The sequence below is a fragment of the Amblyomma americanum genome, unplaced genomic scaffold, assembly GCF_052857255.1.
Source record: "Amblyomma americanum isolate KBUSLIRL-KWMA unplaced genomic scaffold, ASM5285725v1 scaffold_428, whole genome shotgun sequence".
In the NCBI taxonomy this organism is placed as follows: domain Eukaryota; kingdom Metazoa; phylum Arthropoda; class Arachnida; order Ixodida; family Ixodidae; genus Amblyomma; species Amblyomma americanum.
Window position 1 is genome coordinate 1,703,297 of NW_027526899.1, and position 17,275 is coordinate 1,720,571.

At 42.5% G+C, this 17,275-nt stretch overlaps 1 protein-coding gene across 1 annotated transcript; it reads left to right on the forward strand.

Moving 5' to 3' along the window:
- The first annotated feature begins 14,069 nt into the window (after positions 1-14,069).
- Positions 14,070-16,794, forward strand: LOC144112612 (uncharacterized). Its single transcript, XM_077645409.1, has 4 exons — positions 14,070-14,083; positions 15,770-15,806; positions 15,878-16,057; positions 16,141-16,794. Exons 1-4 carry the CDS (start codon positions 14,070-14,072, stop codon positions 16,417-16,419), a joined length of 510 nt encoding a protein of 169 aa, XP_077501535.1. The 3' UTR covers positions 16,420-16,794.
- The last annotated feature ends 481 nt before the right edge of the window (positions 16,795-17,275 follow it).

The window sequence follows — 17,275 nt, forward strand, 5'->3', positions numbered from 1 at the left end:
GAAGCTTCGCTCCCAGAGGGGGGTCGGGAAGGAGCGCCTACCTTCCAGCGTGCAAACGTGACGAGAGCAGATGGAAAGGCGCCAAGGTGCTGAAATTTGAATTTTAACTACAGATAACTCAGCCTCTACAAAGCGCATTTAAATATGCCTTGCTAAACACTATTCGTGCAGTGACGTGCTTCAATATCACATGCATGCCACAACTTTATTAGAGCACCCTTCACAGCCCCTTTAATACTTCTGTTTGGGTGAGCGGGTTCATTTCTAATAAGGTACGTACTTGCGCGAAGAGGACCGGATGCAACGAAGAAACACATTTGACTTGTTTCGCTCTGTTCATGCCGTACATGTTTGTTCATAGTGTCCTGTCTTCCTGCTAGTATGTACCTTATTAGAGATGGTGTGGTATGCGATAAAACGTACATATTCATGCAAACTGTCGCGATGGCTAAGTGGCTGTGGCGTTTGGCTACCGAGTGCAATGTTGTGGAATAAAATCCTGGCTACTACGGCTGCATTTCGACAGAAGTTGAATGCAAAGAAGTTATGTGCTGTGTGGTGTCAATGCACATCAAAGAACCCCACGTGACAAATTATTTGAAACTAATAGGTACCATGTTTTGGCAGAAACGAAGCCTCACTGTTTCCCAGCTCCAAGATCCCAATTTGCAGCCACTGACCTTCAAAAGTGAGGTGCGGCCTAGGGCGGCTCTAGGCACTGATTTCCAATCATACTATGGGCCGCCGCGACGGCTAAGTGGTTATGGCGCTCGGCTGCCGGACCGAAAGACGCAGGTTCGATCTCGGCGGCGGCGGTCGAATTTCGATGGAGGCGAAATTCTAGAGGCCCGTGTACTGTGCGATGTCAGTGCACGTTAAAGAACCCCAGGTGGTCGAAATTTCCGGAGCCCTTCACTACGGCGTCTCTCATAGCCTGAGTTGCTTTGGGGCGTTAAACCCCTATAAACCAAACCATACTATAGGCTAGGTAGTTGTATGTTAAGCACAGTGCCTGTTTGCATATTTTTCTTGTCTAGATTCTTTCATATCTTTTGCTTCTTTATGTAATGAATGGTCCCGAGTTCTTTTTATGTGTTGTCCAAAGTGCAGTCATATATAAAGGAAGCATATTAAAATCGCTGCTTAGGGCATTGCAGTTTTTATTTTACTGCCGCTGCTTTTCTCTGTTAATTTTGCAGGGTAATATCAACGAGCCAAGGAATATATGCTACCAGATGAAGAAACCTGCAATTACAAATCTTCCCAACCCTCATAGACTCAATTGCCTGATGTTCATAGCCTGTAAAATAGCTTATTTACAGACCTTAGTCTGTGGTCTATACGGACAAAGTGGGATAGATAATAACACGTTTATTGAGAGCACAGATACTGGGACATCAATGATGGTTATTGTTTAAGATACCATGGGCAAGATGGCCTAAGCATAAATAAGGATATAAATATGCAGGTCACCTTGTTGTCATTTGATAGAGCAAGCAGAATATTTTTTTTTTCCGCAATATTTCAATATTCTTGCTGAATTAATAAGGTGCAGTAAAAGTAATGCATTCTGTGCAATGATGAGCCATTGAATGGATGTATGTGTGGTGAACCATCCTTGATCTCGTTTCTGGTGCTAAAGGGCTTTTAGTTTTTGGAAATGTCTTGCCTTACTTGACTGTTGTTATAGTACCATGCGCATTTCTGATTATTTTGTTTATTTTCTCTGCTGCTTCTTGTTTTTGCTTTAGTCATGTCTGAGGCTTTATGATGAAGTATCTCTACCAAAGCTACAGCAGCAGCTTTTATTACTGTTCAAGCAGATTTTCAGTGTTGAACTTTAACCAGTTCTGTTTTACCTGCGCTTGAGCAAAAGCCATAATTGGTTGCTTATTCGAAGTGCACATAGAAGTCTGATGATATTTTTTATGTGTATGACACTGCTGACACTAGCTGGCTAAACAGTATGTGTTGCTACATGAGTTTAACTCAAACCTTGACGTCAATTCCACTTTTCGGTTTGTGTTAACAGCACGTGTCTGTTTGCAGAATGAACTGTAGCTTTCTCATCTTTACCTGTAATTTTTAAAAATCTTCCTTATCTTTACGTGTTACTTTAAAAAATTTTGTGTCTGAACATGGAAACTATGTTTATGTCTATTACTAAGTGTATGTTAGCTTGGTATGCGACGAGGTATGAACCAGCTTTGAGATAGGAGAGTTTTGCACTCTTATGGTCTGCCGGTAACATGAGCTTTTTGCCAGGTGAAATGCGAACTGTATGCAGAATTCAAAGAAGGAAATTTCACTTCACAACTGTGCACTTTTTAATCCCTCCAGTGACAGTTCGTTCATGTGCGCACATTAAATTTGTGTCTGTTTTTCCTACTGCCGTGAATTTTTTTGCTGAAAATGGCTGCTACCTACATATATGGAACCCTTTGCAGCAGGCTTTGAGAACCGTCTCAAGCCAGTCTTGTAAAATTAACGAAAAGGTTTTTGGTGTATGCCTCTTGTTTATTAATATGTGTACTATGCGATGTCAGTGCACGTTAAAGAACCCCAGGTGGTCGATATTTCCGAAGCCCTTCACTAGAGTGTCCCTGATAGCCTGAGTTCCTTTGGGACGTTAAACTCCCCTATACCATAAACCATCTTCTATAATAATATTAATAATAGCTCTGGCAAGAGTACTTCATGTGTGCTTTCATTTGCTTGTTTTGATACCTTAGTTCTAAAATGGTACTCTAGTGACAGGAATGAGTCGGAACGGTTTGAGGCCTTGAAGTTGTGTCAGATACAGACTTATGAGAGGATGTCGATATTGAAAATAAAGGTGGGAGTGTAAATATTCGAAATATTTATATTGAATTGAACATGTTTGTTATTCGGCTCGTACTCAGTTCGAGAATTTAGTATCTGAGTTTTTTATTTTCGAAAGTTTTGAAATATTTAGTTAGCGGGAATCGATTATTGTGCTGACTTTCATTAATCCATTCATGGCAGAACCAAAATATCTGGGCAAATTATCCAAACATTAAGTTTAAGGTGCCTGGTAAACTGTACAAAGGCATTTGTTTCTGTCATTCATCGGGTCGACCGTTATCACGCGGGCACCGATTGTCTTGGATGTTTAGCAAATTTCTGCAGGTGGGCTGGTCACATCACACGAGCTGAGAACATGATCGGTGACCACCTGCTTCAAACTATCTCAGAATGAGAACACATCTTTTAATCATCAGCAGCAGTAGCCTGACTACGCCCACTGCAGGACAAAGGCCTCTGCCGTGTCTCTCCAATTATCCCTGTCCTTTGCCAGCTGTGCCCACTGTATGCCCGCAAACTTCTGAATCTCATCAGGCCGTCTAACTTTTTACTGCCCCCTGCTACACTAACCACAGTCAGAAAAAAAAGGTTGGGAATTTTCTTTTGATCCAATTGGACATTCGAACTGGTTTCATTTGGATCTTCGAATTGGTTCTAGCTGTGTTTTTAGCCACCCGACCAATTCAACCTCACTGGATCCAACTGGACCAACAGATTGGATGAATCAGGTCCTAGCAGTTATTGCATCCAGAAAATATTCCCAAAATATGCCTCACAACATGTGAGAAATACTTCTGCAACTTAACATAATATTAATATGGAAAAGGAAAACTGATTTGTGAGGAAATTAGGGGAATATTGTGTCTGTGTTGTTCTTCCAGTACGCCGAAACTGCACATTTGTCACGGGCTTGTCACTGTTTGCACTGTGAGCCTCCTCACAAGGATTTACCGCAATTTTTTTTTATCAGTAATGTGGGAGGAGGCATTTTATAACTCAACCGTTGCATAAATCGGTAGTTTCTTCCAGTCCCTGGAAATTCAAATTAATTAGGTTTTGCTACCCATAATGTTACCTTTAATTCTTGGTTCATATGAATTCATTGATTTCATTTTGTTTCTCATGTTGCGTGATCACATCACCTGTGGCATACTTTACAGTACTGTTTCTGTTAGCTTGATCTCTCCTCCTTTACATATAAAAAGGATCAGAGCTGGAAATCACGAAATTATTAAAAACCTGGGTTAATGCTGTCTAATCATACAATATACAATTCTGTGCAAGCCATTTTTTATTGTATAGTGCTGAGTCAGTATAGTGTTTTATCTTTTGGTTGCAAAGGATATACACTTTTTTTTTTGAAAAAGAAGTCTGTGCAATGTTTGCTTATTTATATCTTCTTAAAATTTTTTATTCATATTTACAATTTAAACACTCGCAGACTCCTAATAATTGTGCATCGAAGTTGCTGGGAATTATTTCTTTGCTATGTTGCCATGTCCCTTAGTTGAATCCAAAAATTTTGAAGATTTACTTCCACTGGACAGTTCTTCTCGACTGAAGGGCCTAGACTCTGCATACTAAATATGGCTTTTGTTCTCTAGTTGCAAGCAAGCTGTGGCATCTTGGGCCTGAGGTTTTGATGAAAGTACTCTGGTTTTTGAAATGCAGGATCAGTCATGGCAGACCACAACGTTGGCGTGTTTCCTGGACAAAGTCCACCTGATGAAAAGCACCCTGCCAACCACAGTGTGCCATCCATTAGTACAAGCTTGAGTACTCACTGGGACAAGCCCACAGGCAAGCAGATTCACCAGTGCACCCACTGCGGCAAGATTTTCCAGAAGAGATCTGACCTCGTAGCGCATATTCGCACCCACACAGGCGATCGCCCGTATCATTGCAGTAACTGTGATAGCGCGTTCGCAACAAGGAACAGCATGGTCAGACACCTGCGCACCCATACATGTGATCGTCCATACCGTTCCAGTTTTCGTGGCAGTGCCTTTTCTAGAAAAGATAACCTGGTAAGACACGTCTGCATCCACACTGGTGAGAAGCCTTTCTATTGCCAGCTGTGCCCCATGGCCTTTGAACAAAAGCTAACCCTTATGGTGCACGTGCGGTCACACAGGCATGAAAAACCATTCCGTTGTGACTTCTGCTCTAAGGCGTTCTCAGTTAAGTGCAGCTTAAAACACCACAAAGAGCCAGGACACTAAAGGAACAGCTGAGTTCTCTGGTGCCCTTTGGAGCGCATTTTGGTAGCGGTCTTGTCGACAACCAGCTGGCAGCATGCTAGCTAGGTGACCTATGACAAGTGTTCCTTTTTAAGCTAGGTCGGTAGCTAGTATGATTTGCGGCCATTCTTTAATGTTGACGCGCTCCTTGCCGGAATGGGACGCTGACATGCCCTTGTACGTCACTGGTGCTGGGCTATTTCATTTCTTCTTCCAGAGCCACAAGTATATTGGACTTCCAGACTTACGTGAACGAAAAAAAAAATAATCTGACATATGGGGTGGCATCACTTCCCATTGAAGAAAGGCATTCAGCGGCAGTATGTCTAATATATTTATTGCTGGTACTAGATCTCAGATTTATGATGAAGATGGGGAAAAAAAGGGTGGCCTGACTGTCTGTTGAATTTTATTGTCCCAAGTGTACTTGTGTTTTTAAAGAGATGGCATTGATGCAATATAATATTGTGACAGGTTTTGCGTAATTGGAATGTAATCATAATTGGAGTGTTGGTGAGTGAAAAAATAGAGTCGGAATGAAATACATTGCCCCGCCGCGGTGCCTCAGTGGTTGGGGTGCTCGGCTACTGATCTGGAGTTCCCAGGTTCGAACTCGACCGCGGCGGCTGCATTTTTATGGCGGCAAAACGCTAAGGCGCCTGTGTGCTGTGCGATGTCAGTGCACGTTAAAGATCCCCAGCTGGTCGAAATTATTCCAGAGCCCTCCACTACGGCACATCTTTCCTCCTTTCTTCTTTCACTCCCTCCGTTATCCCTTCCCTTACGGCGCGGTTCAGGTGTTCAAGCATATATGAGACAGATACTGTGCCATTTCCTTTCTTCAAAAAACCAATTATTATTATTAATAATGGAATACATTGGAGAATGGAAAGCAAAGGCTATCACATGCCCTCCACATCAGTCCAATTGATTGCCCCGAAATTTTTAAAAATGGTTTTGGTGTGCTGCCGTATATCACTACAGCTTTGTTTGCTTACTGTCAAAATTGAAAACTGCGGATGTGTTGTGTTTTCAATTTGGCATTGGAATACTGCTAGCAAAACGTATGAGAGGGGAGAACAAAAGTTGAGCCTCGAGATTACGTGGCTTGCTTTTGTATTTAGGCTTTAAGAATTACGTTTTTTGAACAAAAAATTTGAAGAACTGGTGTCACTTGACAGATCACTGTTCCTGTGTTGCATGCAAATTGCATATTTTGTGGAATATTGTGTCCTCACTATATTCAGCCATTTTGTCAGAATAGCACTTGTGCTGAAATTGTGGTTTGAGTTAGCTTCTTTGTAAGCTGCACATGTTACTGAAGCTAGCCTTGTCATATTTTCATTGGGTGTTAATGACAAGAAGGCTATTGGGTCTGTCACCACTGATGTCAGTGTTGTAATTGCTGCGATTCATTATAAGCTGTTCAGCTGATGTGCTTTTAGAAACATTCACTACACTGAGGCGAGAAGTCTTTCAGTGTGTTTTGAGATTCCATTTTATTTCTTCCTGTGTGTTGTTGGTTGCTTCCCACGAGTATTTTGTTACACCTGCTGCCAAAAAGTGGCCTTCACATACTGACTGTTTGTTCTAGTACTAATGCCCTTTATTTGTTTCTGTACTTTAAAACTCCACAGCACTGGCACTCCTTCGTTTGCCATTTGTGTGACTTTTAGCACCCCCACCCCCCAGAAAATGATTTCTGGCATCGCTTGTTGCACTGTTCAGCGCTGTGCCTTCAAGAGTAATACTTTGTGTAGTTGCATTCCCTCACTAGTGTCACAACAGTGGACAGATATTTTGTTTGTTATTTTGGAGAAATATGCCAAGTGTTCATTCTGTATATCAGTAGTCGTTTACGTAAGTTAGGGTAATTAACATTTATATGAGCAGCAACCAGAACCGCACAATTAAGAATTATTCCCCAAGATCTGGTTGCATTTCTGCTGTGTGAAAAATTTGTGGACAAATGCAATGTGGTAATAATAGAGTGCAGCTTGATATGTATGCACATGATAAATGTTTAACTGGCATCGATGTTTTCACTTTGTTGGGCAGTGTTAGCTCACAGTTACACTGTAATGTTTGCAACAAAAATGGTTATGTATGGAATGCACCATTTCTTGTTTCATTGAAATGGAATATTTTTCAACCTAAATAATATATTCAGGTTTTTATGAAGACAGCCTGTCAGTTTTTCACCGCAAAAATCAAACATAATATGGCAAGAAGGTGCGAAATTTTATACAAAGTGTCGTAATTGACTAAAATAGCGACATAAATATGCTTTGACTTAGAAGGTAAACTCGCGAGGGTCCATGCAATTAATTTCTTTTTCGAACGTGTGCATTACATTTGAAATTGAGGCAAAAAGTTATGCTAAAAATGGTGGCAAAATATTTTTGCGGAAGAATGGCGGACGATATGCTACACCGCTCACTGTTTCACAAAATATTCACTGCATTCACTGTATGGCATAAAAAAATCTAGCGTATTTGCGTTATGAAGGATGTGAAGTTCACCTCAAAACAAAGAAAGGCTACTAGATGCAGCCCACTCTCGGAAAAACCTGCAAGTTTGCTTTATGTGCTGTTACATAATGTGTCGAAGGGTTAAGGTGTGTTTTGGGGTGAGTTGCTATTGTACTCTGCAGCAGACGGATAAGAAAGATGATACAGAGAGATACCAGATCACTACTGAGGCGCTTTATACTTTACCATTTTTGTATGTTTAAGCATCTCCCATTTCTGCTTCACAAAGTTTGAATTTTGTTTCAGAAATTTCTAAATACTTGGGGAATTTCTACTCCTTCAGTGGCAGATTATTACTGTGCAGAAATTTATCCCCTGAAAAAAAAAACCTGGCAATGCTTGCCTGACATACTGGGTATATTCAGTTTTTTTCGGAAACTTTTCAAATGATTCACTTTATATCCTTCTTGTCATCACCTTAACTATGTGTTGTCTTTTGATGTCGGATCTGCTGTTCACACAGATTTTTTTACGCCGAAAGGAAATATCTAGTCATTTTTCTCTGTTATTGGTATGGTATTAATACTATTGTTTGGACAAGTTTCACTCTGACCTATTTTTTTTGCACAAGTACGTACCTGATTAGAAATGGCGTGGTATGCCAAGTGTATTAAACTTGCATGTCACATCAGCCTTGTACTTGTGTCTGGAAGACTTTTCGTTTCACATGTTGGGCCAATTGGTGGAAACTGAGGGGAGACATTAGCGATACTTGCGCGAGAGAGGATGGTACTGTTACACGCAAATGACAATTCCCTGTTTGGTCATCATTGCTAGTCACGTTAACACCAGTGCATTGCTTCCACAGGACCAGGTAGAGCGGAAAGCGCTACTCACATCTCTTGAAAATTATCGCGCCGCAAAACTTCCTATTGTTGGGCCTTTCACACACTGTAATGACAAGTACAAAACACAGATCAAGAAAACGGTACCTGTCAACTCCTTTGTCTGCCCAGAGCTGTATGCAGCACTAGAGGAAGCAGATATGCTTACTACTAGACCCAATCCATTGCATAAATATACAGATATTTCTATAGAGCATCAGAGGCACTCAGAGTGTGCTTGGAATGCTACCAGGCCTTGCTTTAGAGAGTGCTTTCAAGGAATTTCACAATGTGAAACAGATTCCAAAACAAGCAAATCAAACATAACTTCCACATGGTGAAACAGCCTCTAGGAAATTGGGAGACATAAGACCCCCTGAAATGCAACACAATGCAATTTTCAGCAGATGTAACGAAACGGGTTATTTCAGTGCCCTGTCAACCATGTTTAGCCATAACTGCAATCAACATGTAGCTTGACGCAGCCAAGAGCTACAAAAAATGTCCTTGTTTGTAGCCAGCTCCCGTGCTCGAGAGGAGTTTGATTGCAATTACTTCAATGTTATGCACAACTGTGGACTTTCATGAACACACCTGAGCCAAACATTCCAGTGCATGCAAATCTTCAAATGTGTATGCAACATCCGGTACCTATTTCATTGCAAGGCCAGAAACGCTTTCCTCACAAGTGAAAAAATAGCAGCAGCAATCTGGCAACACGTGAAACATGGATATTCATGCAAACTGCTGTACTGGCTCAATGGCTTTTTTGTTTGGCTGCTGAGTGCAATGTTGTCGAATGAAATCCTGGCAATGGTCACTTCATTTCGATGGAATTTAGATGCAAGCACACCCATGTGGTATGTGGTGTCAGAGCGCATTAAAGAACCTCAGGTGATCGAAATTATTCGAAGCTATCACCATGTTTTGGCATAAGCCAAGCCCCACTGCTTCCCATCTCCCAAGTCCAGAGCTACAGCCACTGACCTCCATAAGTGAGCTGCAGTCTAGGGCTGCACTAGGCGTTGATTTCCAGCCATAGTATAAGCTAAGCAGTTGTATCATAAGCACGATGTCTGCTGGTATTTCTTTCTTGTCCACATTCTTTCATATCCTTTTTTCTCTCTAACTGATGGATGGTTCCGTTTACTTTTTGTGTGTTGTCCAACATGCAGTCATTTATAAAGAAAAAATTTAAGCATCGCTGTTTATGGCAGTGCAGTTTTTATTTACTTACACTGCTTTTCTCTGTTAATTTCGCAGGCTAATATTGACAAGCCAAAGGAATACATGCTACCACAGGAAGAAGCCTTGAATATAAATCCTCGCCTTCACAGATGCTTTGGCCCGATGTTCATAGCCTGTGAATTAACTTGTTTATAGACCTTAGTGCCTGTCGTCCATGGACGAAATGGTGTGCATAATGCCCCATCCATGAAAAGCACAGATACTTTAAGCATCGATTAGGGTTATTATTGAAGATATCATGGGGCAACATGGTATAAGCATAAAGAAGGGTATGAGTATACGGGGCACCTTGTTATCATTTGGTAGAGCACAGTGCAAGCAGAATATTTTGTTTCCCCCACTATTTCAAAATTTTCATGGAGCAAGGTGTTGTAAACAAAAATACAGTCTGTGCAATAAGTAGCCATTGGATGAATGTGCCATTGGTGGCCATCCTTAATCTCTCTTCTGGTGCTAAATGGACTTTAAGAAATGTCTAGCCTTACTTGTCTTTGTTGTTACAGTGCCATGCGAGTGCATTTCTTATTATTTTGGTTATTTTCTCTGTTTTTTGTTTTTGCTTTAGTCACATTTGGGACCTTATGATGAAGCATGTCTACCAAAGCTGCAGCAACAGCTTTTATTACTGTTCAGCCAGACATTCAGGGTGGCATTTTAATCCGTTATATTTAAACTACTCTGAAATGAAAGCCACATTTAATGTGCATTTCACTGCAGTTGCTAATTCAAAGTACACAGTGTAGCGTGGCTTGTTGTGGCTGGGCATTGGAGCTTGTCATTATTTTTCATGTGTATAACACAGCTCACACCGGCTGGCTGAACAGTATCTGTTGCTACATGGGTTTAACTCGCACCATGACGTCTATTCTATTTTTAGGTTTGCGGTAACAGAAGGTGACTTTTTGCTGAATGAAGTATAATATTATTATATTTACATGTAATTCTTTATAATTTTGTGACCAAAAATGGAAACCTTGTTTATGTCCATTGCTCATGATGTATGTGTTTGTTATGCAATCCATGACTATGGTATGAACTATGAATCAGCTTTGAGAAGAAATGAGGCAGGGGGCTATTTATAGCTTAACCTTTGAATAATTAGGGAATATCTTCCGGCCCCTTGAAGTCCGAATTAATGAGGTTTTACTATCCATCCTGTTAGCTTTAAACGTTGCATCATATGAATTCATGGTTTCGTATTGTTACTTATTCTGCGTGTCTACATCACCTATTGCATGCTGTTAATGCTGTCCAATCAAGAAATCTACATTTCTATGGACATCATGTTTTTTTTAGTATGGTAGAGTTTTGTATATTTTGGTTGCAAAGACCAGATACTATTTTGATAAAGAACATGGAGTTATGTTTGCACGTTTATATTTTTAAATTGTTTTTATACAAAACGTACATTCGATTCGATATTGGAAGGTATTTTTTTCTTAATATTCACATTTGAAATTTAAGCATTCACACACCCCTAATAATTGGGTAACTGCAACGGTGGGAATTTTTTCTGAGCTGTTGGATATGTTCCTTATAGAAATCTAAAAACTAAAAATTTACTTCTAGTGGACTGTTGTTCTTGACTGAAGGGATTAAGCTCGACATATGAAATGTAACTCTACTCAAGTAACGCAGCTATTCCATAGCACTCTTGTCTACAGTCACAATCTGATAGCCCTAGCAGTATGTGAGCTGTGGCGTATTGGGCCCCACGTTTTAATAAAAGTGGTCTGGTTTTGTAATGCAGGAATGGCCACCACAGACTGCAAGGCTGGCGTGTTTCTCGGACAAAATTCACCTGATCAAGAGTGCCCAGTCAACCACAGCGTGCCATCCATTAGTACAAGCACGAGTACTCACCGGGACAAGCCCACAGGAAAGCAGATTCACCAGTGCACCCACTGCGGCAACATTTTCAAGAAGAGATCAGTCCTGGCTGCGCACGTTCGCACCCACGCAGGCGACCGCCCGTATCATTGCAGTGACTGTGATAGCACATTCGCTTATAAGAACGGCCTGGTCAGACACCTGCGCACCCATACCGGTGATCGTCCATACTGTTGTGACCACTGTGGCAGCACATTTGCTGTGAAGAGCAATTTGGACAGACACCTGCGCACGCATACGGGTGATCGTCCATATCATTGTGACCACTGTGACAGAAAATTTTCAGTAAAGAACAATTTGGACAATCACCTGCGCACCCATACGGGTGATCGTCCATACCGTTGTGACCACTGTGGCAATGCATTTGTACAAAAGAGCCACCTGGTAGATCATTTCCGCATCCACACTGGTGAGAAGCCATTCCAATGCCAGCTGTGCCCCATGGCATTTGCACGAAAGGCAACCCTTGTGGCACACGTGCACTCCCACAAGGGTGAAAAACAATTCCAGTGTGATTTGTGCTCAAAGGCGTTCTCAGTTAAGTGGAATTTAAAACACCACAAAAAGACACGACACTAAAGGAATAATAGTGTTCCATGGTGCCCTTTGGAGGAAGTTTTGGTAGCAATCTTGCTGGCAACCAGATAACGGCGTGCTAGCTAGGTGTCTTGTGACAAGTGTTCTATCCTAAAATGGAGCTCGACTGTTGTCTCGAAAAGCACAAGTTCGATCCTGGCTGCGACGGCCGTATTTCAGTGGAGGCGAAATGTTGAAGGCATGTGTACTGTGCGATGTCGACCACCCTAGGTGGTCGAAATTACCAGAGCTCTTCACTTTGGCGTCGCTTTGGGTCGTTAAGCTCCATAAAGCAAATGAAACCGTATGTCCGTAGTTAGTTTAATTTGCAAGCATTCTTTAATGTTGACACTACACTCCCTCTGGGCTATTCTGTATCTTCTTTCGGAACCGCTAGCCTACTATGCTTCCAGACTTATGTGGACTACAGGAAATTGTGACACATAGGGATGACATCACTTCCCATTAAAGAAAGGTTTTCAGTGATAATGTGTCCAGGATTTATACCTCGTGTTCTCAGCTTTCTGATGAAGATCAGAAGAAGAAAATCTGGCCTTATTGTTTATTGAGATTTAGTGCCCTAAGCACACTTGTGTTACTTAAATGTTTTATCACTTTACGGATTCCTATTGCAGCAGCTCTATTTGCATAACATCAAAAGATAATATGCTGCTGTGATGTTTTTTCGGTGCTGTGTACCAGTGGTACTAGCAGAATGTATGAGAGAATGGAACAAATGATTGCATGGATTGCTTTTCTTATTATTCTTTAAGAACTACTTTCTTTAATCATAAACGTTAAAAGAGTTTAACTGCACCAGTACCACTTCTCAGATCACTTTCGGTGCTGCATGCAAATGACAAATTTGTGGGAATATTTCAGCCTTTTTGGTCAGAATAGCAGTCGTGCTGGAATTGTGCTTCGAGTTAGCTTCTTTGTAAGGTGTATGTATTACTGAAGCTAGCCTTGTCACATTTTCATTGGGTGTTAATGACAAGAAGGCTGTTGGGTTTGGCACCATTGATGTCAGTGTTGTTCTAATTTCTCTGATTCATTATAAGCTGTTCAGCTGATGTGCTTTTGGAAACATTCACTCCACTAAGCCAAGAAGTCTTTCAGTGTATTTTCAAATTCTATTTTATTTCTTGTGTGTGCTTGGTTCCTTCGTATGAATATTTCGTTACACCTGGTGTCAAAAAGTGGTCTCAACATGTTGGCTGTTTGCAGTACTAATTCCTTTTATTACTATTCTGTGCATTAAAACTCAAAAGCATTGGTACTCGTTGGTTTCCCATTTCTGTGAATAGCTAAGCTGCTCCTCTCCCTAAACTGAGCTTTTATGTTGACAGGCAGTTCTAGTTTCCCCCTCGAAACTAATTTTTGGCATCACTAGTGTTTTGCTCAGCGCAATGCCTGCAACTATACTACTCTGTGTGGTTGCATTCCCTGCCTATTAACACAACATTGTACAGAGGTTTTGTTGGTTTGTTTGGTGGAATTTGGTTACTTTTCATTCTCCACATCAACGGATGTTTACTTAAGTTAGGGTTGTTAACAAATAAACATGCGGCAACCAGAACTGGGCACTTATAAATTATTCCCCAAGTTCTGGTTGCATCCGTCTATAGGGCTGTCTGAAAAATTTGCGGAGAAAAACAGTGCAGCATTCCTTTATGGCAGCTCTAATCTTGTTCGACATGTTTGCAGGTCATAGAGGCTCAACTAGCATCAATGTTTTTACTCTATCGGGGCAGTGTTAGCTCAAAGTTACACTGTATTGTTCGCAATAAAAGTTGTTATGTGGCTCTTTCTGGCTATGATGATGTCTGTTCAGCAGCAAAAAATGCATTTATTGCCAAGAAAATTGGATTATAAAAATTTGTCCCGCGCCTGAATTCAATACTCGTGACATCAAGATCAAGAAAAACTCCACAATGACTGTTTATAGGTGAATGGCGGCGTAGCCTCGGGGATCACATGAAAAGAACTGTCTTGATGCACTGCAGACTGCTTGCAAAAGCCGCTGGTTGTGGTGACATGTATATTTCAGTATTTTTTTTAATACAAAAGCATTGCTTGTCCCATTATGAGAATCACCAGCAGCACGTGTTAGTGTACTGGCAGGTGGTACAGAAAATACCAGGGTTGGAACCCTACCGCGGCGGCCATGTTTCAACAGAGGCGAAACACAAAAGGCGCCGTGTGCTGTGTGATATTGGTGGATTAAAGATGCCCAGGTGGTCCGAGCCCTCCACAACAGCACCTCTCTCTTCTTTTCTTCTTCCACTGCCTTCTTTATCCCTTCTCTTACGTGGTGTCCGCCAAGATAAGTGAGACAATTACTGAGTCATTTCCTTTCCTCAAATCCAATTTTGATTTTCAAATGCTGGGACTTATCACACCCACAGCTAAACACCCAAAGGATTGTAGAAATAATTTCTATTATGAATGTGCACTTTATACTTGAAATTGTGATGAAAATAATGCTGCAACTGGTAGCTAAATATGTGCACACAAATATGGTGAACGATGAGCTACACCGCTTACTGTTTTGCAAAATGTCATCGGCTACGTACGTTGACTGCACAGCATAAAAAACAACCTTGTTTGCGGGATGATGGATATAAACTTAATGTGATACAAAGAAATCACCACTAGATGTAGCCCACTATCGGAAAAAGCTGCGAGTTTACTTTCTATGTACAGAATAGTGTACCTACATACATACAGTGCCAGAGGGTGTATATTGGGGTGAGTTGCTAGTCCACTTTGTAGCAGACAAGGATAGAAAAGGAGATGTAGAGAAACCAGACCACTATGCTTTACCGTCTTATGCTTTATTATCTTTACGTTTAAGCAAAAGGAAGGACAAACGGAAGGTGGCTGCCATGGGAAGACGCCGAAGGGCGATGGATGGATGGATGGAAGGTAGGAGCGTCCCCTTTGAAACTGGGCAGTGGTAGTTGCCACCATGCTCAGTTTTTTTTCCTTTATTTTTGTTTAACTCTGCTGTAAGTTGTTAATAAAATTCGCCATTTTCTTTAAAATACGATTTCCTTCTCTTTAAAACTTATGTCACGGCTCTGCTTTTGTGCCTCTAATCCTCCAATCTCTTTTTGCTAATTTCCACCGCTGATTTATTTACATGACTATTTTTATCTCTAAACCCTAAGGTAACCTAAGAGAAGCGTTTGGGTGCAGGTGGGCTGGAAACGCTGATTGGTCGATGGGATGCGCTTCTCCGTGACGTTTTTCTGCTTCTCCCTCGTTCTCAACCGGATGTGGGGTCGCCGCGCCTCTCACGGCCTGTCCCTAGACGGCCTAGGGAATCGCTAGGTCCGGCCGTCCGCCGTGCTTGCGTGGTGCGCGGGCATTCGCTTCGTGAACCTAGGCGGCGGCGGCTGGCGCGTTTCGGGAGCTGTCCAGGTATGGCTTTTTTGCGTGGTGCGCTCGTCGGCGACAGCCAGCTGAAATTTCTGTGCAGTTCTCGCTTACGGCTTTCGCCGCTAGTGAGAACATGCACTTTCAGCTTTAGCGGCCACGACGCAATCAGCCTAGCTGAAATGATTCGAGAGACATGCTTTCGGCACGCCGATTTTGTTGTCCTATATGTTGGCGGCAACAATCTCGACAGAGGGGATGACCCGCGAGAAATCGCCAGCCACATAAAGGTAGGCATTTTATCTCAAATTTCGCTTCATGAAGTGCTGTACCGCTTACCTACATGTCTTGCGCATTCCAGGACCTCGTTTTGCTGCTGCAGGAGAACGTGGCCAGTGTCGTGCTGGTCTTCAAAGTCTTGCCACGCCATTTCGATGAGCCACGTAAGGCGCAATTTGAGGACCGCCGGCGTCGCCAGCTGAACCGCCGTCTGTCAGCCACGCTGAAGCGCTTGTCGGGCGTGCACATTCTCAACCCCGAGGTAAGGGTTGAACAACATTTTCGCAAGTTTTCTCGAGCAGAACTCACCAAATTGCGGCGCTTGTAACGTAACTTTTTTTGCAGCATCGTTTCCTGGATGCTTCTGGCAAGCCGATGCTGTCCTTGTTTGCCGCAGACCGATATCACGTGGCGAGAGACCGGGGCATCGACCAGATGTCAAAGATTATCGTCGCGGCCCTCGTCAAGATCTACGGACCAGGGATAGCGTCGGCTTCAAGGGCAAGACCAGGAGAGGTGTACGTCGTGCACCGGTGTCGTCGGTGCGGAGCCAAAGGGCACAAGACGGACCACTGCTGGGCCTACTGCTCACCGCGCCGCCACGCCGCTGCAGGTCGCGGTTGAAGTGCTCCTGCAAACGGCCCTTTTTAGGGCCACCTCATTGTTTCCTGGCAGATCGCGAGCGTCCCGTTTCGTGCCCGTATTCCCTCTCTGTCGAAATCGACGCCAGACATCAAAATCGCGCGGTGTGAGCTAGTAAATCGCTGGTAGAGACAAAAACTCGTGCTTGTATACAGACTTACCCATCTCCAGTGCGCCTTTGTTTATTTCCGTAGGCACTACTCGCGCTTTGTAGAAATCGACGCCAGCCGCGAAATTTTACATGTTAGACCTCGCTACAGCATTAGCGCAGCGTGCCTTCGTCCCTTTACGTTCTAACTTTTATGCAGCGCACCTTTGTTTGCTCGTTACTTTTGTTCTTTTCAGTCGTTTCCTGAATCCGTCCAAAGAGCCGGGCTAAATGGATGATTATGGAACCACATGGCGATTGCACTGCATACAGCACGACTTTGTCCCTGTGTTTTTAAATAAAAACATCAGATGTCGAAGGTCATGGTCGTGTCCGAGGATGGCTTCCACAGCTGGGGCCTAACCATAGGGACCGCACACGCTTTGTCGTCGTTGCCAAGTGGAGAGGCCCAAGATGGCTGGCATCCTTGATAAAGATCCCTTCTCGGGGCCGATTTAGTGTTTCCTGGCAGATCACGCGCTTTCCACCCTGTGCACATGCTCTCATTTACAATTAAAAAGGTCCTTTAAACCTTGCAGAAGGCATGAATTAGCAAGTGCTAATAACAAGATGTTGCATGGTACTTGAACAATAGCGGCTGCAATGACAAAGGTGAAGAAGTGCTGGAGTTACACGGAAATAAAAAAGGTTGGGGGTGCCCACATAGCAACCTGAAATGGTTTTGGACAG